The sequence below is a fragment of the Maniola jurtina genome, chromosome 3, assembly GCF_905333055.1.
Source record: "Maniola jurtina chromosome 3, ilManJurt1.1, whole genome shotgun sequence".
Taxonomy (NCBI): domain Eukaryota; kingdom Metazoa; phylum Arthropoda; class Insecta; order Lepidoptera; family Nymphalidae; genus Maniola; species Maniola jurtina.
This window is the reverse complement of record NC_060031.1, coordinates 5,509,227-5,536,581: the sequence shown is the minus strand read 5'-3', so window position 1 is coordinate 5,536,581 and position 27,355 is coordinate 5,509,227. Positions and strand designations below refer to the sequence as shown.

Sequence of the window (27,355 nt, the reverse complement as noted above, 5' to 3'; positions counted from 1 at the left end):
ACAATGCATTCCACTAACTGCTAACGATTCGCTACCCACACTATCCCTAACCAACTAACCTACTCGCAAACCATTTAAATAACTTAACCCATAAAGTTTCTCGTAATCTATAATTGTGGTGACTATGTCCTAACTTACTATTTCGCTAACTTGTGCTATAAGGCAACGGGAAAAGTTCGTATGAACTCTCACTAACAACTTTACTAACAAGTTAACACCTCTAACAATGACTGAGCCATCTAGATAAATCTGCCACGCCGTCAATTACAAAACGTCCAAGTTTTGAGAAATGCTATTTATTGTTTACGTTCAGAATTTTGTTGAAAGTATCCGACCTAACGCGAGCGCTTCGCTCTGTTTACAAGCGATTCTTCCTAACGATTCTCAAATGCTACGCGTCAAGTAAACACTTAGCGCAAATACCACGTTAGCTTTGGCTCTCTGTCTCTACACGTGCACCCCCATTCCTTCTCTTGCGCCACCCTCTGCGTGGTTCGCGTCACCGCCAAGTTACATGCGATATGCCTACTCCTCATCAATAGAGAAGCTTTTTAAAAGGTCTAAACAGATTCAAACAAAAGTACTGAAAATGACGTCCTTTAACGTGTATGTAAATATCGTAGTAATTGGCAAAAAATGGATCTTTAAGTACCCAAATTACTCAAGAAATTTAGTCAATGAAGAGAAAGTAGATTTTAGTATAATTTGACTGTAATATCTGCAAAAGAAAATAAACTACTCCGTCAAATACGGTCACGAGAGTGCCTAATCGGTATGAGCGGAGTTACGCGCAGCTGTTCAAATACTCTTCTTGCTATTTGTCCTACATACCGTATTTAAGTCCTTTTCGTTCTGCCATAATCGTACCCGTAAGCTTTTGGCTTTCTATTTTTGACCCGAAGGCAAGTGCAATATTTTCGCAAACGCGTTGGAAAATTAAGCAAGTACGTTTTTTCGGGCACTGTGTTTGAACGAAAATTTGATCTATTGTACTTTTAATTCCACAGTAGATGTTATCGTAGATTTGACCACGGTCGGCTGTGGTTGTTTTGCTTTCGTATTAGTCAAACAAATCGTTTTGCACTAATTACTTTTAAGCTACCGTTTTACGGCACGCGAGACAGACGTTTTAAGCCACAAGCGTATAAAAACACGACAATTGCGAGCATTAGTTATGTTATAAATACGCTTTATATTAAAATAAAATATTTTTGCTATAGAAAGCTCTTATCAACTCAAGCTTTTTTAAGAAAATAAAACTGAGTTTTGTCCTTTGCTATTCTAATAACGAAGACTTTATATTTGCGAAGCAAAAATGCAGAAATACTTTAATGTTCATTATTCTTCGATATCTTTGCGGTTTTCTAAAGCACGTGTAATAAAGTTTGTTTTTAGCGTATAAATAAAAACTGTAAAATTTTAAACGCAACTATTAACTTTTCTGTAGTTAGTGTTAGAGAAAGGTAGTAGTCAAGCTTATTTTCAAAATGTTGATTTTTCTTATCTGAAAAATTTTCTATGATTTTACATTAAAATATCACCTGTGACATTTTGTAATAAGCTACTTATATAATTCTTCAAATAAACAAGTACATATTATATGCAAGCCAGTACATATTGTATTTTAAAAGCATAATCCGCAAGGGTACAGTTAGGGTACAGTTTACGACACTTTGAACCATGTTTGCACCACGACGCTGAATAAATCGGCAATATACCATAGCGGAATAGAAGAATATGGAATTGTAAAACATATTATACTAATATCATTATCATAATATAAAACCCACCTGTATGAAACAAGAGTTACCTATATACTTAAATCGTTACTTTTAACGAAAAAAGTGTCACATAGGTAAAAAGAATTCGCACGAGTGATAACCTTATGATAAGCTATGACTATTTCAGTTTTATTGCCATAATTTGATAACTTTTTAATCAATGATCTTAGCGTCCATTATATTGGTAGAAGTAACAAAATGCTTGGCCAACATAAAAACACCTAAATTGACTCTACTTGACTCTCCTTTTTCTGTTTCATTTCTAAAATATTATAATGATGTCCAAATTTTGTTTCAATGAAATAGATAATATTTTGAAAAGACCGTGTAAACTTAAGTATAATATCTGCAGAAATATTTGTATACAAAAGGGCCGACACCCAGTCATTTAAACATGCTGGATCAACTATAAATGTAATCTGCATATTTATTGAAAATTTAGCCTAGACTTATTCATCATGTAGCGAGTAATGCTTGGACTTAGGTTAGGTGAACCAGTTTAACTCATTAGATATAATCTCCATAGCGTTTTGATAGTAACATTATAAACGTATTTATCTTCAACATAGCATGTTCTAGCGGGTAGAATTTAAATTTTTCTAGCGTGTAAACAAGACTGAACACAACTTATAAACTCTTCTTAACTTAAAGATAAATCGTAGAGTGTTAAAACATTTATTTCCCACGTAGTAAGGCAACCAGACTTCGCATTTTTGCTTCCCAGTTCGTGGACACACGCGTGCTGTTACTACAAAATGTGTAACCGCATGAAACAGCAATCATATCAGCGTATTATCACTGGACGAGGGAACATAGGAAATACATTATCCACTTTTTGTGGTAGTACTATTGTACTTGCGTTATTCTGCGCGAATTGCGGGTAAATTGCAAGATACCGGTATTATTTTAAATATAATAACATTGTTACACAGGTGTACCAAACGGGAATTAATTACGTGTCAATATACCCGTAATATTGTTCGTGCTGTCAATTTGATATTCGTGAACAAATTAAAGTATTACTTAGCGACAGCAATAGCGATACTTAATTTTCATTTATTATATTTTTTGTATGTAAATTACCTAATAACAATGATTTATCTACGTTAAATTTGTATGAAAGTTCTGCAGTAGGTATGTACATGTTGCATACTTGTAAATCATATTCAGTAGTAAGTTTTTTTGGTTCAAATAGGAGCTTTTGAACGACCATAATTTTAAATACACACGTTGTGTTCAGTCAATACTATTGCAGTTAGATATCTAAGAATAACTTCTACACTATAACAATTAGACAGATAAGACATGTAGACGATTAGCTTAGGGATTAATTTCTAATTACTAAGTTTAGAGGATGAGTAGGAATATTTCATCTTAATAGATTTTCATTTGCGTAGTTTGTTAAATACCTATACCTATCTAGAATTAGTTTAGAATTTTGTTTAATCAATTAAAATAATATAATCGAGCTTGGAAAGTGTTATTTTAATACCTAATTGAATATTTGCTATTATTATAATGTATACTTATGTAGATACTATATACCTACTTTGTGTTTCAAAGTTATTTCTCTATATTTTATATATTTACACTGCTTAAGCGATAATGTTATTAATAATAATATTTATTGTTGTTGTTGTGTAATATTTTTGGATGCAAGTATTTAATGCTACCTTCTTCGTGTTAATGTTATTATAACAGTTTAATGTTTTCAAAGACCCGAAAAATGATAAAGTCTGTCCCACCAAAACAATGGGTGGAAAGGATTATCTTCGATTCGTGGCAAGTCGTCGCTTTATCGCCGCGCCTCGCAATAAACAAAATTAAGATTTTCATCGAAATTAATTACGAAATATATCTAAGTTAATTCGATCATAAAATCGCTACGTGTGCGACCGTCCTTATCGCCATCCTCTAAACTAGTCATAAATAAAATAAGCTTAAAAATTACTTATATCGTGTAATGTAATTATACAATATTTATATTTAATGTGTGGCTTTTGGTCATAAATGAAACCTGTTATTAAGTCGTATCGTTGAATTCGTCATTAAAATAATAGCTTCGCATTTAAACGTATCTGCCTATATAATATGCATACGTATTTTAATGTACTATTTAATAAATTAATATGCGCGGAAAATTATAATTGGAGATCTGTTTTAAATATTCCGGTAAGATAAACCAAAATTTAGAAAATATTAAGTGTTGAACTTGATATGTACAAAAGATTTAAGCATACCAACCGTTACATGACGTAATGAACCTATCCCCTGCACTTTGGTTGTGCGTGATACAAATAGAGATTGATCATTAAAATAACATCACGGTATTTGCGTGTCAGAAATTCAAAAACATTAGAAATTTTTAAGTTTTACCATAAAATTATTACGTATGTCAGGTACATAGGGCTACCTATCACCGCTCACGTCGCTCGACGCGTTTAAATTCTTTGTTAGCATTGTATTATTTTCCATTCCATGTTAATTTTACAAAGCGCAGACATATCTGGGCTCCGGATAACGTAGTTACTTTTTGACATACTTTTGTTTTATTTAAGCGCCGCGGTTCTGTCGGAGCCCTCCCCAGTTCCGTGGCGGGCTTTGTAGCTTTTTTATTTTGTTGCCGCAGGTGTAGTGGGAGTAATACCGGCGGAAAGTCGTCTGATGGTCGGTGTGGAGTATGTAAGCCTGGGCGGGCTCGGGCACGGCTCGTAGGCCGCACGCCGCCCGCGCCGCGCCTCGACCGCCACGAGCCACGACCTAACCGCTCTTTATCCCGGAACAACCGTTAACGGCTCCCGAAATATCTTACGAAAACAAATAAATCTTTTCTAAAGCGAACATCTCTTTGGTATCACGCCCTCCATTCTCCCCCGAATCGCAGCCAAGGAATGCAATGTCGCAAACTCGTGCCATAAATTATAACAATGGCAGCGATAATTCGCAGATGCGTACGTGAGCATATCGCCCGACTAGGTTGCCCCTATAGCTCGATACGATGTTTTAACATAATCAAATTAACGCGGTTTCCTTCAGGAAGTTTATCCAATATATTAGATAAAATAATTTAGGTATTTAAAGCACAATTTTTTAAATATTGTATTGATGTAACCCATGTGTCAAATATTCTAATGTGTAATTTAAGTCACTAGCATTGTTCTTATCACTGTTTCGACATATCGTCTTTAATTTAATCGTAAGGTTATGGTATTGTGAAGCCAATATATTTTAAAATAAAGGAATTTTCCGCTATATAAGCAAAACGTTTTATCGTTTACTGTCCAACTGTTCATTCGACAATCGAGGTCGATCACAGCCCACTTATTTAACATTCGTTCGCTTATTTATCGATTGCAACCAAAATAAACCGAAAGAAATAGTATGCAGCGTGGAGTCGGCTAGCGTGCGGTGAAGTTTGATAATTCCTTATTATGATCCAAGTTTAATATCCACGCGGTTTAAATGAATGTTAACGTTGGCTTTCCGTTTTCTGACTCATCCAATGCGGCACATGCAGCCTGGTGTCCGCGGCGCGCGCCCCCTCGGCAGGCCGGTAAGCGCATGCTGTGCGGCGGGGGCAGGTGTCGTGTCGTCCGCACACTCGCCGCGCGGTGCCGCTGCCCCCGCCGGAGCGAGCACGTGCGACCGCGGTCTCGCCGCCGCATCTTCGGCATTCCTCACATTCTACACGCTCGCCCTCAGAATGCAGCCCGCGGACCAGACCCGCAACTATTTTGCATAGTTCAATGCAACTCGCCTGCACTCACTTGTTTCAGAATGTAGATTTATTCTCGGCGAAGAACAGTCTCTCGCCCGTATATCCAATTCACTCCTAACACTTTACGACTTTTTTATTCAAAAAACGAAAAACCTTTGAGGGGGTTTGATAATTCGATGAGCTTGCAAATAAATAGATGAGGCGGCAAATGACCACGTGTCGCGAACAGTGTCCACTCCTTTACTAATTTTTTAATTAAGATACATAATGAAATTTAACTTTTTAATGTGTTAGTACCTACCTTAAAGATTTAGTGCTTGTTGTGTAGGTCGGAACGCTGCTATGCGTATTCGTTCCGAACTTTTCTCCCTATATTATTAGATATTCATTTTGACTCTAGATATTCCTAGTTTAAGATAGTATCGGCGAATATACATCGCCAATAGATTAAGAGTGCTGTGTATGGATGGGTCAGAGTTATTTTTAGTTTTATTTTTTTCGTGAATGTCATAGATGTTATTATCTCTTAAAGTAATCCGTTAGCCTAGCAAGCTCCATCGCCCGTACCTTTTTATAGTAGAATTTCATTAATGAAATGCTGACCTGGAATCTATTAGCGTTCCAATTTCTTCTAGACTATATTAAGTACCAACCTACCGCTGATTATGAAACCATTAAAATTACAGTAGCAAATTTATCATCCTCTGTGTAAGCCTACCTTTACGTCTCTATATATCAGCAGTTTAGAAAATATTTGAACGCTTATATGACAAAGGATGATAGATTTGTATACCAGAATTCCAATAGTGACATGTTCATGTCGACTCAATGAAAACGATAGTGTTGACGCAATACAAGAGAAACAGCAGTTTGGTGAATGGAGTGTGCCGTCCGCAACAGCAATAGGGCGAGTAACATTTATCTTTGAAATTTGAACTAAAGTTTGACCAGTATCTCCGTTGAAGACATAGAATAGTGTAGGCAAAATTATACGTAAGCTGAGTTTCTGTTGTGAAGAATTTTTATAAAAAGTGTGGTAGATTGTTAGTGTTCTCGACTTATAAGTATATTAGCAAAGCTTAGAATATATAAATAGAAATAGTATAGACAAAGAATTAGAAGGTCAAAAGCCTAAACTTAAGTAAGCAGAATTTGTAGACTCGATCTGGCGATTTATAAAATTTTACTAGCGGTGTATCTGAATAGTCTAGTCTTAGTGTTTTATGGCGGGCGAATTCCTTCCTATTGTAAATTAGTGAAGCTTAAAAATTAGCGTGGAAAGGTTCGTTCCGAAGTTTTTAAAAGCCGGAAAATAAATAATTGCTTTATTTTAACCATTTAGCGGGTAGTTAAGTAAGCGATCGAAGCGGTAGAAATTTGTCGGTAAAATATTGTGATGGTGGTGCAAACTCTTTTTATAGTGGTATTTGTTATAATTAGAATTAAGAAATAGAATAGAAATTTATTGTATTTTAAACCGTTGTGCCTTAGGCAGAAGGTATTCTAGGCTGGACATAAAATATTGGAAAACTAATTTCATGCCATTAGACTCTGTAGTCATTTCTGATTTAAAACATAGAATAGAAAATGTAATAACTTTTGCTGTAGCTGTTAATGTAGATGTAAGCGGTGTCTGCCGCAAGTATTTTATAATTTGAATACATGGTTAGACGATGTTTTATAATATTCAGTATTCAGTAGACAAGTTTTGAAAATTTTCTCTGTTTTACAAAGTGTGATTTTATATTTCTGGGTTCATTTTAGCTTTTTGATATCGCTTTTCATGTTTCAACGATGTATGACTGAACCAAGGTAAATGAACGAAGTGAAAAAAACGGGACTTCATAATATTACGGACGCAGATTAAACTACACGGTGAAATGCAATGAAATATTTTTATTTTTAGTGTGAGATTTAAAGAAAGATAAAAACTTGCATTGAATCAAAAACTAGAGGGTGGCGCGTGCAAAACGGGAAGCGTATCTAGAGATTCCATTAATTTGCAATTGAGATAAGTCCCAGATGATAAACCAACGTATCATCCGCTAAAGCGTATCATCTTCGCGGCGAGTTATTGATGGCAGCTATTAAATATACGTTTTCGGTCTGTACGAGTATGTGGGGCTCACGTGTAGGCTGAAATAAAACATTTCAATCGCGCCGAGTGGAAGATGAAGAACGGGGATCTTTTTCTCGAGCGGCATGAGTACTCAATTTTGATACCTGAGAGTTCTCTGCTAAACTTTGCTACTTATTACTTACGATACACTTGTAGTTAGGCACCTGAAAATGTACGGGATTTTATGTATTTTTTATTTATTAAGTATACAAACTCCAAACGCTTTTTTTTTCAATTCTTACACGTCTATCTATTAAGCTATCTTTTCGAATGTTATATTTGAACTTTACAGCTTCATACTCAAATTCGTATATATAGATACCTACCTCATTCATATTATCTTCATCTAGGAATATTATCTCGCTCTTCAGAATTTTAAAGAGATATTTAATTGCTTTACTCTGATTATTTATTTAGTAACTATATTTTTTAATTTTAAAATCATATAATACCTAGACTTTCTTACAAAGGTTGCAATTCATGTCATCAATTAAATTCTTATAAACAGTCTTATGAAAGTAATAATGTCAATTATATTTTTCAACATTGTTGCAAGGAAAAAAACGTAATACCTGCTCATGATTTCAAGGGTGGGCGTTAAGGTGAAGTACGCTCTGTGAATATTTTGTTCGGCCGTCATCCCACTTCTGAAGAAGAATTATTAACTTTCCCCGAACTTCCCAATTATGAAAGTTCGAATAGCTCTCGCAAGACGGCCTCTGAATTTATAGATGAATATGTGCTTCCCGTAAGGTGAGAGGCTTACTTGGGGTGCGAATCACCTTACCTCTATAAAGTCCCTACGACTTCGCAGCTAAGCCAATAAAATTGGAAATTGCCTGGTGCAAACTTGTAAAATTATTTCGTATTCCTAGTATTTTATTGGAATACTTTGTGGCAAACATACTCTTATTTTATCCACAATTTCTGTGCACCACGGATATTGTAATTTTATAACAAATAATATAAAGAAAGAGTGCAAATTTTGTAGGTTTGTGTGTATTTGGAGGGAAATCTTCGTAACCACTATTGCACCTATTTAATAATAATAATTTTCACTATTCGAAAGGTGCATTATTCCAGATGGATATTATAGGCTACATATTGTGGTGTTCAACCCAGGTGAAAATGGAGCGCGCTGCTAGTTTATCTAGTAAAATGAATGCTATTTTCAAACAAAACTGGAATACGCTCAATGCTCATCCATAAAATCATAAACAACTTAACCATTAACACACAAATTACATCTAAAACATGTGTTACAATGTAATGTACAAAGTTAGCGTCCGCCACAGCTGATATGACCTGTACGCTTAGTGTGAGATTATTACATCTCACCCAACGTTGATAGATATCGAAATTGTAACACAATTACGTCAAAGTAAAATAGCCCTTAAGTTTTGTGACTTAAAGTTAAAGACTCTGTACCACCTATTTTAATTTCATAACGTTTCCGTTCGGAGCTCTTGCTGTATAAATATGGACAAACCTAAACTATTAGACAAGGCAGTTGAGGTCCATTTTAGTTTAACGGTGAAATGTTTCAAAGCTCAAATTCTATTAACGTTGATGTGATATAAGAGTGAACCACACGATGCGTTTTGGCAATTGAGCGGTAGGTACCACTTTGTTATCTTACATAGAAATCGCTGTACCACAAGAGGCGGGGAGGGGAGGTGCGTTACAAGGCATACTTTTTGCCGCACTGTCAACGCAGTATCCATTGTAGCACCCAATACTCAAATTCACAGCGGTGCGGCGCCGCAACGCACCAGAAACGCATTGTGTGGCCTCAGTCTTAAATCTCATACTAAGCACACTAAGTAGATACGCAAACTTGCTTCACACTTGCTGGTAAAGACAACTGTTTAAGTTGTAAATTATTTGTGGTCAGAAACACGTCTTGCTCAAGTTTAATCGGGCCTGTTGTAACTTTGTTGTCTGTGATCCGAGCCGTGGAAAACTTTGATTGAATAATTAAGTTTTAAGCATGTGATGCTTACAATTTTCATTGCTCGTTTTTAATAAATCCCTATTAACAATAGCACAATTAACATTTATCATCATCATCATCATCATCATCTTTTTCAACTGACAGACGTCCACTGCTGGATATGGGTCTCTTGTAGGGACTTCCACACGGCACGGTCTTGCGCTGTCTGAATTCAGTGGTTCCCTGCGTTTAGTTATGTCGTGTGTCCATCTAGTGGGGGGGTTTTCTAACCCTTGCGCTTTTCGGTGCAAGATCGCCATTCTAACACCTTGGGACCCCAACGTCTATGGTTTTTTCGAACTATGTGCCATGTAAATTGCCACTTCATTGCAAATTGTTACTTACTCTGGTTCTCCAATGGATCTCCTCATTTCTGATTTTATCACTTAGAGAAACTTCAAACTCTCTCCATCACCCGCTGAGTGACTTTCTAATGAAGCCCATAGTTAGTGACCATGTTTTATTATTTAAACTATGATATGACTGCTTAGCATGAACCTTGTATGCATCAATCTATGCACTAAATCATAACATGGGTTATGTTGTAGTCTTTCATTTTCATTTCTGCGAAAGACAATAAATATGAGTGCCGTCGACATAATGGGAAAAGAATGAGCTACGTGCTATCGACACGTTAACGATCAGTAGACGTGTCTGCGCTACTACTCAAATTCCTATTTATTACTCGGCAACCCTCAAATAAATAGCCTCTCACATCGCAGCGTAATGTTATTAAAATGTGTCAGCATTTTAGTGAGGGCCGGCAGCGAGCGGGCGCGAGCCGACGCGAGCGCGGCCCGCTCGTGCCATCTATCATTCATCCTCCATTACTTATATTGTACTTTTTTTGCAAAGTCACTCGCAGGCCGGTAATCACCTGGTGCGGCCGCGGGCCTTCATTTTTCACACTAAATAACAACTCGCTCATCTAACAAAAATAAAATTTGTCGTACAAGTCAATAAAACTAATGGTTATATTATGAGCAAGCGAAAACGGAATAGATTCGTTTTTTGGGAATATCTATGAACGTCGGTTTTAAAAACAGCACTTAAAAGTATACAGAAAACCAATTCGATAGATTACCTATACCTATAGAAATATAATCAGTGGATTCGAGCAGAACATTTTAGCGTAGACCGAATATTTACCCACCTACATTTACATTTACTAGCAATTGAGACTAATTTAAAATTCGAAGACACTAAAAGCTTTGAAAATTCTGCGCGAAATAGTAGTAGGGGCGGAGGGCAAGGCGGAGCGAGAAGCGAGTTCGGGAGCGAGCGGCGTCGAGCCGCCGCTACGTGCAGCGTATGCTAATGCCGCTCCCTATTCAATAAGCAGACCGCCGCGTGCCACCGAGAACTCACGTCAGATAATTTACTGGATATTTTGTAAAAGTTTTTTTCGTCCTCTGTGATTTATGCGCGCGAAACTTCGAGCTCTCTTTTTCATTTGAATGCACGTGACATACGTTATATTTTTTGTTCCAACATAATCTCAGCCCGGGGAGTCTTCGCCGTGCTCATTCGTCAGCTCGGCATCTGTCTCCAACGGCTAAATTATTCATGCATTTACGCGCTTCAGGTTTATTCGCGCTTGATAAATTTAATGTCGGGCGTTATTGAAATACTCTACCTATACTTAAACCAATAATAAACTTCGGGCAGAGTTCCTTTTTAAGTTTGATGGTTCAGTCATAGATCTGTATGTTCTATAATTACCGAGTGTGTGTACCACTCGCGTACGTGGAGCGAATGCGAACCATGTGTATGTTTGCAGTGGACCTGACCAACGGCCAACTCACACCGAATAACAACACACCGCTGCTCGCGCAAGCGCTCTCAGGTGAGGACGCCTTCATGCCATCCTACATGAACACATTCCTCATTGCCCATCATGTGACTAACCTACATCCAATCATGTAACTCATATCATTCAGGAACATCAACGAAAGCATTTTCACATACAAACATCCATCGGTCGTCCACTTTAGGATCATTTTTACAGAGGTATACAAAATTTGATAAACATAATTACTTAATTCCTTACTACGGAATGTCAAGAATAATTTTAAAAATATTTATACTTACTGTTAATAATAAGTAATGGCCCCCCACTCATATTTTATTATAACAAAACTATTATCAAAGTTTAATCATGGAAGTTCCTTTTGAATAGTTAATTTTACAAAGAAACTACTTACGAACGACTATCCCGTACAAAATTTGAAGATTGAGGCATGCATGTGGTTATGAAATATGTGCTGAAAACAGAAATAGGTATCGTACTTAACAACTAAGTAATAACTAACGCATTGTAAAATATCCGATATATTTTGCAATTGTTATGGCATAATACTAGTACGGTGTTTAAATTAATTTTCGAAAACGGAATTTGTTATCGAGTTCTTACATACTCGTACATGTACAATTGGTGCCATCCCTAATCAAGACTTTCTAAAATTCTAAAAAAATACATTTTTCTCGGCTTAGTCCACAGAACTCTAAATAAGTTAGGTAAATAGAAATGATATCCTGTTGTCTTTAATACGTGGACCGCGTGTCAGAAATATTGGACATCCACAACATCCACACATATACAAATAAGTATGTAAAATAACTCTAGCATCCAAAGCAGCGTAAATAAAACTATAACACTGTGAAAATAAGTCTCCTTTTACAACAAAGCGAAATGATCAAGCCCATCAGCGCGTCGAGAATTTTTGTCCATTGCGCGGTGACAGTCTTAAGATTTTGTAATACTATACTTATCTGATTTCTGTAATCGTTCTTAAACTTACAAGATAAGCTCGTCGTCGCTTTTATTCTTTATGATATCGAAACTTCGAAAAACTATTAAAGTTTTTCAAGATGAGCCTACTCGTACTAGTGATATTTAATCCATATTGATATCGTCCACGAGATGGGCCGGGTTAGGTTGCAACGTAAAAATCCGCCTATCCTACAAATTCTATATGACTAGAGGGGCTGTGGACGGAGTTAGTAGACGTAGTACACAAAAATGCTCGCCACACCGTTCCAGTCCGTCTTTAGTGGTAGTTTTCCTGATAGTAAATATTGCCAGGTTAATATTAACCACTGGTTTATGACTTCCGCAGTGATGAACAACTACCAGGCGGCCGCAGCCGGGTTTGGACCTCCAGCGTCGCCACACACGGCCGGCGGCCGGGCGGGGTTCCCGTCCGCTAGCTCGCCGGGTCCCGCGCTCGACGTCTACGGCTCAGCGGCGGACAGCGTCGGCTACGTACAGGCAGCGAGCCCCCAGCCCTCCGGATTTCCCGCCATTGCAGTTAGCCGCGCACCCCTCAATTATACCCCAGTAAGTTTCAAAACATAAAGTAATGTTATCATCATGACTATCAACCGATACACGTCCACTGCTGGACATAACAATATCTCTTGTAGGGACTTCAACACGCCACGGTATTGGGCCGCCTAAATCTGTGCTTGTACAGACATAAGATAAGTATTGGTATCATTGGCATTGGATACCGTCGCCAAAGTTCGGCAGAACATTATTTAAAGTCGTCTCTTTAACTTATTTCTTCACTTACCTATTAAATAGTAATTTTATCTGAATAAACCACGTAGCAGCAGTTACACAGTTCTGAAATAGTATTCGAACAATGAAGAAGAATTACTCAAACTTATTTTATTTCTTGATAAATGGGATAAAGTTATTAACTTTCGATTCTAACTTTTTTCATTTGTTACGTCATGCTCAAAAATGCCTATTCCAGTAAGACTCGAATGAAGGCAATTCAGAAAATTGTCCCCGTTCGAGAAGTTTCAACTGTCACGGAATTCAAATTAATGTTTGTTCTGTTTTGTTTTTCTGATTTTGTGCTCCTAGGAATCTTAAATTCATTTAATGATTTAATGCAAGATTTTCTGTTATTTTGCTATAGGAAAAATACACAGGTAATATTACAATTAATTTACGGTTACGTTGCCTGTAATAATAAACACATTTTATGTGAAATTTCAAGACTTTTAGTTGCGCTCTATTTCACGCCAGCGTAACTCCTAAATGTAGAGCCACCCTATGTTAAACGCTGTCAAGCCGCACGTGACAGGCACCACAGACGCAATTAGCAGGCGACACTCTAAAATTTTAGCGAGACGGTCCAATCTCATTACCGAACCGATCTTCCCGTCGCTCTTACGGCGTAATCACCATAAGTTAGCGAGGAAGTGAAGCGTGGGAGATGCGATTATAAAGTGTTCCGAAATATGAGAACGGCGGGCGATGGCGGCGGCAATCTACGCGGTGCATTGCCGCGGGTAATGGCTTTTTAAAACTGCGACCGTGCTCCATAACTGCTTCCCAGAGACGCCATCAGTCTTCATTGCTTGTCGGCACCCGCCAACGCCGCCACCGCCGCCGAGATCTTAACTCCTCACGTCGACGTATCTTTGAGACATTTTTCAAACTGCTCTTAAAGCTTTTAGTTTTCCTTTGTACAAAGTAAGACATCCCCTTTTCAAATACTAAAAGCAACTACACTCGAACTTGACTCGTGCTTCAGAGTTCTTTAAGACTTGCTGTGTCAGAAAGGTCGCGCGGGACGCTTTTGTGAGCTAACGTTCACATTTAGTCAATCCGTTTATCAAATGGGATATAAACTCGATCATTTGCAATCGTCGAAGCAGAAAAATACTTTGTTAATGAAAAAATGAACCTTTTCAGCCGCTGGCCCGCTCCGAGTGTGGCTCATGTGGTTCCTGGGTGTAAAACGGTCTTATTAGGTAACGGGAATGCCCCTACGGGCAATAACCGTAAATCAAGGAGAACAAGCGGTGTAATTACCGCTGCCGAGCGGTCGCGCGCCGCTCTAACTCATCCACTTGCTGTTTTTATTTTGTTGGCCGCTGAGCTCGCTACCACTCTATCGACTACGAACTCCAAACTTACTACCTTTAAATCTGCCCCGGAAGAAGTTAATGTTCAATCGAACGCTTTACCCCCATTCAATTATGAACCGTAAACTTTTGGATTGAATTATACGAACGTTTCCGAACGTTATTCGTCCGTATTATATTGTATCGATTCTCAAAAATAAGCTATTATCTATAGCGTTTGGCTAATTTTATCTTTTTTCTATTACAGGGACCCTTGATTCCTGCGGCTTTCACCAACGGTTATCATTGAAAGTGTTATAGCACAAATATTTAACGTGAGTATTATTTTTTACAGTGTGGTCTCGGCATAGGTACATAATTAAAATGTCGTTATGTGTAATGGTGCTTTAAAACGCGGCGTGTGTAATTGTTGCCGTCGCAAATATGAACGTTCAAGTGGTTCGTAATAAACGTTTACATAGTGCTTTAAGATTAACAATACCGCTATAAGCAGGACTATTACGCCGTGCTTTTATTTAATTAACTCGAACAATACTCCTCATAACAGCTAAGCTGTACAAAATTCTCGCAGCGATATAAAAAGCCACGAATAAAACACATTGCAGTTTTCATGAATATTATTCTTAAAAAATCTTTAAAAAAAGTTCATTTTTGTACTTTTTTTAAACATTTTTACCTAATAAATTAACAACTTTCTAAGTCGAAGTAGCTGGTATGAATGTATATACGAGTATTGCACCACAAAACACAAATGACAGGTTACAAAAAAGAAAACTTAAAATGTAGGTGCAAAAAGTATTTTGTAAGATTGATGTAATTTTTTTCGTAAACAAAACTATACATTTCTTATTCAAATTTCTTACTAGTTAATTAGAGTAGAGTATCTTTAAATTTTTTTCGATTGAACAACTCTATTAATTAGATAATGTTTTGTGTAAACAGGTGGCGAGCGGCGTGGCGACGCGTAGCACACCAACGCGCAACACAGCCCCACCAACCTGCCGGCGAGTGCTCGCGTTCGCGCCCGCCGCGGCCGCGAGCCAGTCCGCGCACGCCGCGCCACGTGCCGCATCGGCGACGGTCGTGTAATCCGTCCGGCCACCGCGCGGACCGATCCGTCGACCGCGGCATCTAAACCTCACACCCACCAACACGAATCCCAACTCTCCCGACCCCACGACCCGACCTCGATCCCTAACCCTATAAGATTCGACACCTTGTCTATTGTAAATAATGATAATCTACTTTTTGTCGTGTGAACGAGAGATAGTCTATTGATTAAACAGGTATTTTTTCAAATTATTCTCGCTTCGACTGTACCGTAGATGTGTTGTCAATATTAAATGATTAAACTCCAAAAAAATACATTTCGTAATATATAAAGAGCATCTAGACGATTCGATTGCAGGGAGGTATATCTTAAAATATTTTATTATTCATAGTTAAATTACAGTTTAAGGTGTAACTTACATGTCAACTTTTCCATTCCCAAGTCGTTTGAGTTATTCATAGAGGATCGGTTTCGTGGCATTTAAGAACCGCATCCAGTGTGCGAGTGTTTCTCGTACTAAAACTTTTCGGTAGTGAGCTTTTATATTTAAGAGTTTGGAGCATCAGTAGGAGCCGATTGGGCCGAGGGTGAGATGTCTGCCCTCAGGTCCGCTTGTACAGTCGTCGGTCGGCATCGTAGCGGCATAGGTTGGCAGGGGCTGGTCCGGCGCCGGCGACACTTCGGAGACAATAACCGCGCGACCGCGCGATCGCCGCGCGCTATCTCGCTCGTCCACCAACACATATTTTATTCTATCTATTTTTAATATTAATGTCAAATATTAACATAATTACTATACTAATACATATTGCGCATATTTTACCTATGAATGTAATTATTTTCGCCTAATTCGAATTGTATAAAATCACCTCTATGAACGGCTATTCTGTTTCTGTAGAAAAATTCTGGATTACTTCCCTATAAGACTATGTTAGTTACGCGTATACATACTTTCTTAATATTAATAATATGTATTATGATATAAAATTTTATCCTAAGGATAACATGATCATATTTACGATTTTCATAAGGACATTTGGAAAGCTAAGTCGGTACATTTCAGAATATCTCTCATCGCATTAAGATAATAATTCATTTCTATCTTGTACCTTTGAAAGTAGGTATTGTAATTATAATAAATAACATTTTTGTGCATTACGTAAATAATATTTCATTGTTTCTTACGATTGTATTTACCTTAATATAAGACCACTGTTGAAAATATTTGCGGCTCCACGAGAAACGCGGAGTCACACAGTACTTAGTCGTATTTAAAGTTTTAATCAAAATAATAAAATATACACAATTAAAATTTTCATACAGAAAAGACGATTAAAACAATTCAAACTTTTCAGTAAACCAAAGACAGGGATATATTAATCAAAATCAAGTGCGCAGGTTCGAGGTAATAGAGTAAAATAAAAAGTCAATTCATTAATCATATTCGTTAGGTACTGGAAATAAATTTGACCACTTTGTCTAGTTTACAGCAGTTAGGAGTAAGACACGCAAGCGAAGCGCGCCCAGCAAGCACAGGCGCGGCCTGGCGGGCTCGTGCGTGCGCTGCGCCTGCGTCTCTCGCTCGCTACACACACGTGCACTCAGTTGCAACCATTCGTTATATTTACTATTATTATTACTCATTACCAACATCAATTAAACATTAATATTATAAATCTAGGTATTAAATTTTAGATAATAATAATGAACAATCTTTTAAATGCTATTATTATATAAATACGTTATAAATATAAATGTTTCCTGTTACAAAAATATTGAAAATGATACGAAATAAATCAATATTCTTTTTAAAGGTAATTTATTACTTATGAGTATGTAGTTAATTGAATAATGGAGTGTTAAAAGAAGCGTACCCGTCGCCGGGCGGTGCGCTCGCTTCGCGTTTTTTGTTCATTCGTGCCGAAACATCGTTCGCTACGTGAGTGCGTGCGCCGGGCCCGCGCCGCGCCGCGTTCGCCCCGCGCCGCGTCCGCCACGCGCCGCGTTCGCCCCGCGTCGCGTTCGCCCCGCGCCGCGTTCGCCCCGCGCCGCGTTCGCCCCGCGTACGACGCATCCCGCAGGAGACGCGACCGCTATTATGTTGTTAAACGTTAGCTAGGAAATTGATAATAAATCGAAGGTGTGAGTCTATTATAAGACGGTCGGAAAATCGATATCATACCTAACAAATTAACGTAATTATTTGTTTTATATTTACGGTGTTATAGGTATTTAAGACATTTTTCTTAGAATATTTAATTATTACGATGAAAATGTTATAATTGTTAGGCCCAGACCGACGGCGGGCCGGCGCGCGCGCACCGAACCGCCGTCGGCCGTCTCATTCACTCTTACATCCTCACTATAATTATATTTTCTTACCGACCTTTTTAATGTAGGAAAAGCGTACACGGCCGCTTATCCCCGTGCGAGTTCGAGTACAAAACATACATAATATAGTGAGAGACGTTCGTTTCGCTCGTTCGTGAGAAGCCATCCGTTCGCCGCGATTGCACCGAGACGACACTATGACAATTACTATTGTATATAAATAGTTAGCCGCATGTGTAAAAAAACGTATTAGTCGATACCATCTGATCGATATTATTAGACTCATTCGAGCTACAATCAGGATTAGCTTTACAGAGATATTAGTTTCATTGTTGTTGTTATGGTTTGTTGATACGGTTTGTGAGCTTGTTTCTTTAGTCCCTTTAGGGCTTCCACACGCGGGTCATTCTTTTATACCATTATGGTTTTTATTTAATTTATTTATCGTGTATAACTATTATCATTCTAAATGATTGTAAGCACACTCTTTTAATATATAGGTAATTAAAATAATTTATTGCCAAGCAATATATATTAAATAAGACGTATTAAATAAAATTTTAGCGAAATTTGGAGTTATTGAGGATATTCAATCATTCAAAATGAATATTAATAGATTTGTTCAGTAGCTGGGTATGGCCCGCGTGTACGTCGCCGCGGCTCGGTGTGCGTGGAACTAACTTTACAACGATATTTTGATAAGAATGGCTCATGATAAGTAGAATAAAATTGTAGGCCATTTATAATTGATATTTTTGGGATTGATCACTCGAGTGAATAGAAAAGTCCAATTGGTCGATTCTTAAGGTTTTTAGAAAATGTAGCCCCACGGAAGAGGCACAACCACGATTATGATCGGTCCTAGTTTGAGGCACATCTTAGTATAGAATTATTACATTCGCCACCGCAGCCGCTACATTCTCGCTTGTTCGTTTCACTCGTTAGTTAATTAATTTCAGTCGCCATTTTAGAAATGTTTTCTATATCAAATAAAGACTACGTAATAATATTAATAAGCGAGATCTCAAATTTATTTTAAAAATTCGTTATGTGATCTTAACACTGCGACTTATCGTATAATATCCATCTAAGTAAAAATTAATAAAAAAAATAATTTATTATATTTTGTATAATAACATTCTACATTATTTTACACTATGTACTTTATATCGTTAATAAAGATAATAATTAATTTTAATCTAATAAAGTGACAGACTGGTAAAGTTCGTAGAGTCGCCGAGGCGGCCTTAGATCAGTAGCTTTGCATACTCGGCATTGGCCAACTTAATGTTTCAAGGACCAAAGGTATAGTTATTCGCGTAGGACCGGACGCGCATTGGCTCCACACGAACCGACTTCAACCGATCGGTTGCATCAAGCAGCATCAGAGCGTGTCTGTGAGAATAGCGTTTGAGAATAGAGGCGGGCTGAGGCGGAGGCGCGCCTGCCTCGGCGGGCGAGGGGAGGCCGAGGCGGGCGCGCGGGCCGCCGGCGCTCACAACTCGCTCCCGGCATCCCTCCCGCCCGCGCAACGCCGCCCGCTTGGTTTCGTTCTCGCGGTTACTTCTCGATTACGTGCTTCGCGTGCTGACTGATTTTCTATAGCAATAAAAATCAATTACCTAAGATTTTACATTAAAGTAAATTTGGATTTATATATACGTTCGAATTTGGTGTCATGTACATTTAAAATATTAGAGAAAGGAGATAACGATAGGCGAACGAACCGCGACGCGATGTTGCGGTGTCGGCGCATTATTTTCGTCATTTCTTCGTGTATAATATGTTACATGAATCTATATACAATATGGATATAAATCGTATTGATGAATAAATTAGTTTTTACGGCATCTCTTTATTAAAATAATGATAATATCAAACATTTTGTAAAAAGCGGTGTGTATGCCCGCCGCCCCGATTTCGTGCACCAGTGCACTTTAACTTATTGGAATATTACATTACTATAACGTACATAATACTATGAGATATATAATCATACAGCCTCTTGGGGCGCGCGTGTATGGCGATGTATGTATACACATTGTGCAATGTACATATACCTATTATAATACAATGATTTAAGACAAGGTTCACATCGTGCCGTGTGTATGTGGTAATAAATATAATATGGACATTGTTCAAACAATAACCAGTTGTTTTATTTTATTCACTATCCTATATCTATCTATATATTACTGTAATATCCTAAATTCTAAAAAATATTATAATGATATATTTATGTTAAAAATTTAATGTATTAAGTAAGATTTCATCTCGAACTTCAAGTCTCTAGCGCTGAACTCTGCGATGGTGACAAATCCGTTGTACACAAAGAAATAAACCAAACATGACTAGCAGAATCACAACAATGTTTACAATGTTCTCTGAGCGATGTTTAGTCCTATCAATAACAAGGTCCAGATTAAACGCGGCAGTAGGACGAGAAAAGTAGAGCAGAATTGTCTCGGTTGAAGTGCGCTCACACTGGCTGAACTTCCATGCAAGCCTCTGGAAATAATAAAGATACCTTCATACAACTCGGATCTTACGAACTCCTTGAAGAGCTTTCAAACCTCGTGGAACTGCCGGGGTTAGTCTGGACCCAGTTATATAAGTTTAGTTCATACATGAACAGAATTAACTTTTATTTTCTTCATGGTCACATTTTATTATAATAAAATTACTTTTCGATAAAGTACTTGCATTTCGTTTTTCATTTTATTTATTAAAAACCACAATATTATCAGTGTCACGATCTAAAAAGGTCCTATCTATTATAGCAGAAACCTTTTCACGTTTTCCCTAAACAAAATTAATGTAGAGTAGGTAAGCCTTTTCATTGGCAGTTAATAAAATTCCAAATCAATTCCCTAAGTGCAAAGATTGCGAATGTGTTAATTTTTGAACCTGCCCAAACACCAACTTAGGAAATTTGTCTAGTAAACCGATTAAGGGTACCCTTTCAACCTGCTTCCATCTTAAATTGCATCGTCACTCGTTGCATGTCAGGTGAGAAAGCAGTCGGAAGACAAAGCAAGCTTGCCATCTTTGAAAAATGACAGAATTAACAACTAAGACGGTATTTAACGCTCTAAACTCAATCTCGTCCTCAGGGCGTTAGTGTATTATGCTACAGCTAAAGTATGAAATTAGGTTAAACTTTTTCTAACGAATAAATTTGACGTTAGGCCGCCATTAACACCTGTAAGTTTTACTCGCGTAAGTAGTTTATATGATTAACTTACGAAAAATTTACTAATGTAAACATTCTTATAAGTAGTATTGGCGTCACTCAGAAAAGCAGGTATTATTTAAATATTTTTATCAAATTATTGGAATGTCCTCTCCAAAACCAACACAAAAAAAACACAAGTTTAATGTGTAAGGTTATCCGAGAGTTTTAATCTAAACAAACTAATGCCAAAATAAATAAATTAATTAGAGCGTGATTGCTATCACAACATCTAATTATTCAGTTCACAATCCAAATACCGAAAATATGCGATATCGCTCCGAATCTCAGAAGGAGACTGAACTAAAACCTTCAAAACACCCGTATTTATGCAAGTTCAATCTTGTTGGCCACCTAGCAACCGATTGTATGACATCGAATGAGCCAAATATCGATTTTATCAAACTACCTGCATTAGGTAAATTAATAATTTTATATTATTTTTGACAACTCAAATCAACTTTTTAAAAATAACCTTACAGTTCGGCCGTCCTGAATTTAACACGTCCTCGTGTTTCTAATTAATCTTGTCATGTCAGTCGCGGGCTTCCTTGCCCTAAGTCAAATCCAAATCATGGGCTATCCTGCCCTCCGTCAAATCATTAAAACCTACCCTTGAACTGCCGAACTCTCAGTTTTAATATCAAGTCAACAATAAATCCAAACGACTAACTTCCCATTCGATGTATACAAAATCTGAACCACTTATTGCAAGTTACTTTCCACTTCACAAAAGACTAAATTCTTAAAAAAAAACTAAAAATTTTAATCACCAAATCAAACTAAATTAAAATTTTAATCAAATGTGGGTTGGTTCGAAAAAGATACCAAAGCGAAATTAAGGCAACGTGAGACACGTCCCGCTTCTGAATTATTGGCGTCACTCAGAAAAGCAGGTATTATTTAAATATTTTTATCAAATTATTGGAATGTCCTCTCCAAAACCAACACAAAAAAAACACAAGTTTAATGTGTAAGGTTATCCGAGAGTTTTAATCTAAACAAACTAATGCCAAAATAAATAAATTAATTAGAGCGTGATTGCTATCACAACATCTAATTATTCAGTTCACAATCCAAATACCGAAAATATGCGATATCGCTCCGAATCTCAGAAGGAGACTGAACTAAAACCTTCAAAACACCCGTATTTATGCAAGTTCAATCTTGTTGGCCACCTAGCAACCGATTGTATGACATCGAATGAGCCAAATATCGATTTTATCAAACTACCTGCATTAGGTAAATTAATAATTTTATATTATTTTTGACAACTCAAATCAACTTTTTAAAAATAACCTTACAGTAGTTAGGTACATTTACCTCAGTAAAGTTATCAATTCATTACGTAAGTTTCTTCCATGAGTAAAACTACAAGTGTAATTGCGGCCTTATGACAGTTTTTGTATTGGTAATAAACTCAACGTAGGTATACCGTTAAATCGCAGAACAGGCTTTATAGGGTATATTTATAGCTAGCTACTTAGATATTCTTTCTTTATTCCCAAAAATCAAGGAGTTCCCAAGTGATTTTTATAAAACCTAAATCCATGCAGGCGTAATCACAGGTCTATATAAAAATACTTCAATGAACGAATCAACTAAGAAGACTTGGACTTCAAACCATCAAGGAAGATTGGACTCCGTCTACCTACTGTTCCTGCAGGGTAAGTTGAGGTAACATTGCTAAGAGATCGGCGCTGAGATTAACAAGATATTTAATAAACCAAATGAACCTCATTATAATCTATCTGTTATCAATATAGTGAAGGTTTGCGGAAAACGTGGAAAACATGCCTTCTTATCTTTCGTGGGTGATAGTCTTTAGATATAATTTAATTAGAGAAAAGAAGAAGTTCTTGCCGACCGTACATTTCAGTCGCATACACAATTTTTTTATTTCTTCGCTATGAATTCAGCAGCACTACTGAAAAACGCGCTCTTTGCAAGTCAACTGAGTCAATGTGCGATTAGCTAAAACAATAACATTTTTCAAAGTTACTCCTGGTATGCATTAGGCAGCTAGGTTGCAACGAACAGTGTTTTAAGCTGATTACTGGCTGGTGGATCCCACCATGGTGCACGCCACGTCTAAGATTGAGATGTAAGTAGGTATACGTATAGCGCACTCTTAGTTTGTTTCAGACTTAAAACAGTTAAAACGAGATCTTTACATAATTTTGTCTCGTTTTAAGTCTGGCTCAAGTTGTATCAAACTCAAAGTGCGCTCTATACATATACTCTCATAGATATAGATCTCAGTCTAGGGTCGATTACGCACTGCATCCGATCCGAATCCGTGAAAATACATTTCAAAGTAGTAGCATATTTTGTATGGCAGCTTACGCACTAGCCGCGACTCCCGTCATCAGGGTTCTCTACGTCGTCCGTGAGAATATCTAGGATGTGCTTCGGATTCAAATCGGACATAATATGACGTAGATTATTATGATGACCACTGAACAGCTTGGATTTGGATCAGAGATCGGATTAGTGCGTAAGCAATATCTGAATTCGGTCTGAGTTTTTTATATCCGTATTTTCACGGAATCTGATCGGATGAAGTGCGTAACCGCTCTAAGCATAAACACACGTGTGACCACAATCACATCTGATTGATGATGCAGTCTAAGGAGGGATACGTTTGCCTAGACCTAAGAAATAAAGCTAACAGCAACCAACTACGTATATTTTATGTGCGTAGAAACGAACTAAGTTGTTTTTAAAACATCTACAGGGGTTCGACTGTGTTCGAACATAATGGACCTTATGAAAAATCTTGGCTTAGTACCTTAAACCTTGCTCTATTTTGGACAGTGAAAGTCCCAGTCGCCTCTAATATAGAGGCAGCTTATACACTACGTGACTCTATTTACACCTAAGGGGCGCTTTTCACAATTTAACTCGCTTTCAAACGAATCTGTTGCATTGTACTTTAACAATGGGACTCTAAACATTATTTCGTGACCGATTGTTATGAATGTAAACCTTAGAAAAGGTTTCGTTTGATTACGAAATAATATTTAGATATGCCTACATATTATTTATACATAGAAAGTGTTGATAGACTAATGGTCAAGACGTCGGCCTCTTACTCGTTCTCGTTAGGTAAATTTTTATCTCCGAAAATCAAAAAGTTCCCGTGGGATTTTCAAAAAACCTATTCTTACCGCATGAACACCGCACCGTTAGGAAGAATCGAACTTCTATGCTTTATGAATAGCTAAATTTAGGGTTATTACTCTGTGTTGGCGTCGGTTTTTGCCGCCTTTTTGCTTGTCATGGGATCTTTCGCAGTTTTTTGTATAATAGGGGGGACATGATTAAAGTGATCTCAAGTAGTTTTGTTATGTTACGCAAATAATCTGCATTAAATGATAATAGTTTACTTTGTTTTGTATTAGTTATAAAGCTCCTTTGTTGTTAGAATTACAGTTAATTTAAACTCTTTCGAAAAACGTCTTTCATTTATCCAACTCCGATCTACCTAATACTAGTTCACCAATCTACTTATGTCTTAAAGTGGAAACGCTTTGCAATATACCCACAGTCTCGTAGTTTAAAGGAAAACGACACGTATAATATTATGGGCCTCGCTAGAACAGGTGAAGTGATGTTCACGGCTGTGAAACAAGTTAACAAGTGAGCGTTCCCCCGGGTTACACTAAACTTGCACGCGTAAGACACGTACTCGCACTTACCCGGTTACATTACTTCAATTATATTATTATGAAAGTAGAACGAATCTGTGTAGTATGGTTCGAGTACCTACTATATTTTTTGAAAATTATAAACGCGAGATTCTATACATACCTATAGGGTGTAACCAGAACGCTAGCAAAAACGAAGACAGGTGATAGTACTGATGATTACTGTTAAGATACCACAAAAAACAATCACAAAATAAATTCCTATATTGTTAAAAGGTTAACAATATAGGAATTTAAATAAATTCCTATATTGTTAAAAGGTTAACAATATAGGAATTTATTTGTATATATGTGCAATTATGGACGAAGTTATTAAGACTAATAATTACCGGAAACATATAATGAAAGATGGAACGCTTGACATTTGTCGTGCGTGCCATCTTCCTGGGGAATCCCTCAGACATATTGTTTCCGGTTGTTCTTATCTTGCTAACGGCGAATACTTGCACAGACATAATCAAGTAGCCAAGATAAACCATCAACAACTTGCTCTTCAGTATGGCCTTGTAGATACTGAGGTGCCGTACTATAGGTACGACCCAATGTCAGTTCTTGAAAATAGCAGTGCCCTGCTTTACTGGGATCGGTCGGTTATCACTGACAGGTATATTGTAGCCAATAGACCTGATATAGTGCTAGTTGACCGATCAGCGCGTCGAGCAATGATTGTTGATGTCACTATTCCACATGATGATAATCTAGTGAAAGCAGAAAAGGAAAAAGTATCGAAATACTTGGACCTGGCCCACGAGATTACCGCCATGTGGAGTGTTGACTCAGCGATTATTGTACCGATAGTTGTATCAGTCCACGGTCTTATTGCGAACAGTTTCGACCAACATCTTAAGAAACTGTCGCTTAACTGTTGGATCAAGGGTAAGATACAGAAGGCAGTGGTTCTTGAGACGGCACGCATTGTGAGGAGGTTCCTCACTCTGGAGCCCTGACCACTGGCGGCTTGGGTCCAACCCACCCTGTTGCCAGTGGGATCCATTTTATCATATTTTTATTCAATGTTTTTTTTTTCCGTTATTTTAGTTTTTTGTTGTTTATGTTATTTTATTTCTCTTTTGTTTCTGTTATTTATTGATTTTGTTGTTGATGTTATTTTATTTTTTGTTCTTTCTGTGTTTCTGTTATTTTTTCTGTTGTTTTTGTTATTTTATTGTTTAAAAATAGGATAAAATGTGAAAAATAAATAAATGAGAGAAAAAATATATTGCAAATAAAACATCTGACTGACGCTAGAGGTCAATGTTCCGTAAATAAGTCACTCGAAGTCAATGCCGCCGAAGTCAGTGTCGTAGGTGGGGCATTGGCCCGAGTTTTGCACGTTATAAGTGAAAAAATCATCAAAGATGGTTCATTAGTTTCTAAAATTATCGCGAACAAACATACATACATTCGACTTTAGAAGTCGGTTAAAAATTAGATTGCGATAAAAATATTTTAGCAGACAGGTACCGCTAAATTATATTGGTAATTCCGTAACACGAACGAACAGCGCCAGCATTTAAGACCTGAATATATTGTGTGTGAATTTTTCGTGAGATTGCAGACCATTTAAAATTATCGTCCGCCCATTGCGGTTGCTGAGAGAAGATACTAAGTAAAGGAGATAAATTCCGGTATAAAATTTTATAATAGTCTGTTAACTGCCAGACCGAGAGCTTCCCTCGTTTTATGTCCTATGCCGAATACTTGTTATGAGAATGAGCCAATGAAATCAATTTTTTCATTTCGCAAAATTTTCTTTATTTTAATTTAAAGCGATTGTTGCAGCTTATAGTACCTAGGTAGGTATAATTTACTGTAGGCTGTCTTTAAGTTACAGTTATAGTTACGACTATTTACGTATTAAAATACTTGAATATCGCGTGAAGTAACCATATAGTTTTCAAGCTCTACGTAAGTATTTATGAACTAAACTAAAATAATTGCAAGTATATTTTCCAGGGCTCAAAAATAAATGAATTGAATTTATTTAAAGAAAAATCAAAAACTTCCACGACTTAGACAACATAGATTAAGATTTTTTATAGATTTCGTTGGAATTTCTCAAAATACTTTCGTAGCGGCGAGTCTACGTTAAACAGAGAACTTACTTGCAAATTCTCATGTTCATAGACCGAGTTGTAGGCAGTGGCGTGCAGATCATAGAAGCATAAAAGCGCTCCTTACCCTAATTGAACTAGCGCAATAATAATTTTTTTAATATAACTAGTGGCGTATAGATCATAGAAGCATTAAAACACGCAATGAGCATTGGCTCATTTTTCTAAATTACAAGTGGCGTGCCAGTCAGGCCATAGAGACATAAAAGAGGAACTATTTCCTACCCTGACTTAGGGTCCAATGCACGCCACTGGTCGTAGGTAAGTTTATATGTTAATATGACAGTTAATATGATAATTTTTGAAATCGGATAAGTAGTTTGGGAGATTACCTCCTACATCCAAACTTAAAACTTTATTGCATTTTCATAATATTATTGTTGATATTCTGTATATACCTAAACACGTAGATACGTGTTTCA

The 27,355-nt window shown here is 37.2% G+C and overlaps 1 protein-coding gene and 1 long non-coding RNA gene across 6 annotated transcripts in view; one reads left to right on the top strand and one right to left on the bottom strand.

Annotated features, from left to right (window-relative positions):
* LOC123880913 (RNA-binding protein Musashi homolog Rbp6) overlaps positions 1–15,849 on the top strand; it is a 656,888-nt gene extending 641,039 nt beyond the window's left edge. For 2 of the 5 annotated variants that reach the window (XM_045929319.1, XM_045929318.1), the window contains 4 exons: positions 11,392–11,457; positions 12,731–12,951; positions 14,743–14,809; positions 15,438–15,849. In XM_045929319.1, coding sequence (XP_045785275.1) covers positions 11,392–11,457; positions 12,731–12,951; positions 14,743–14,784 — 329 coding nt within the window. In that variant the 3' untranslated portion in view covers positions 14,785–14,809; positions 15,438–15,849. Of the gene's footprint in view, positions 1–4,410; positions 4,623–11,391; positions 11,458–12,730; positions 12,952–14,742; positions 14,810–15,437 lie in introns of those variants that run through there. The other 3 variants (XM_045929321.1, XM_045929320.1, XM_045929322.1) reach the window with 2 other exon arrangements.
* On the bottom strand, positions 3–26,844 carry LOC123880916. The gene is made up of 4 exons (XR_006799368.1): positions 26,832–26,844; positions 24,961–24,971; positions 12,380–12,383; positions 3–1,441 (listed from the first exon to the last, which is right to left on the bottom strand). It is a non-coding gene; the product is annotated as an uncharacterized LOC123880916 (long non-coding RNA).
* Between the last annotated feature and the right edge of the window lie 511 nt (positions 26,845–27,355).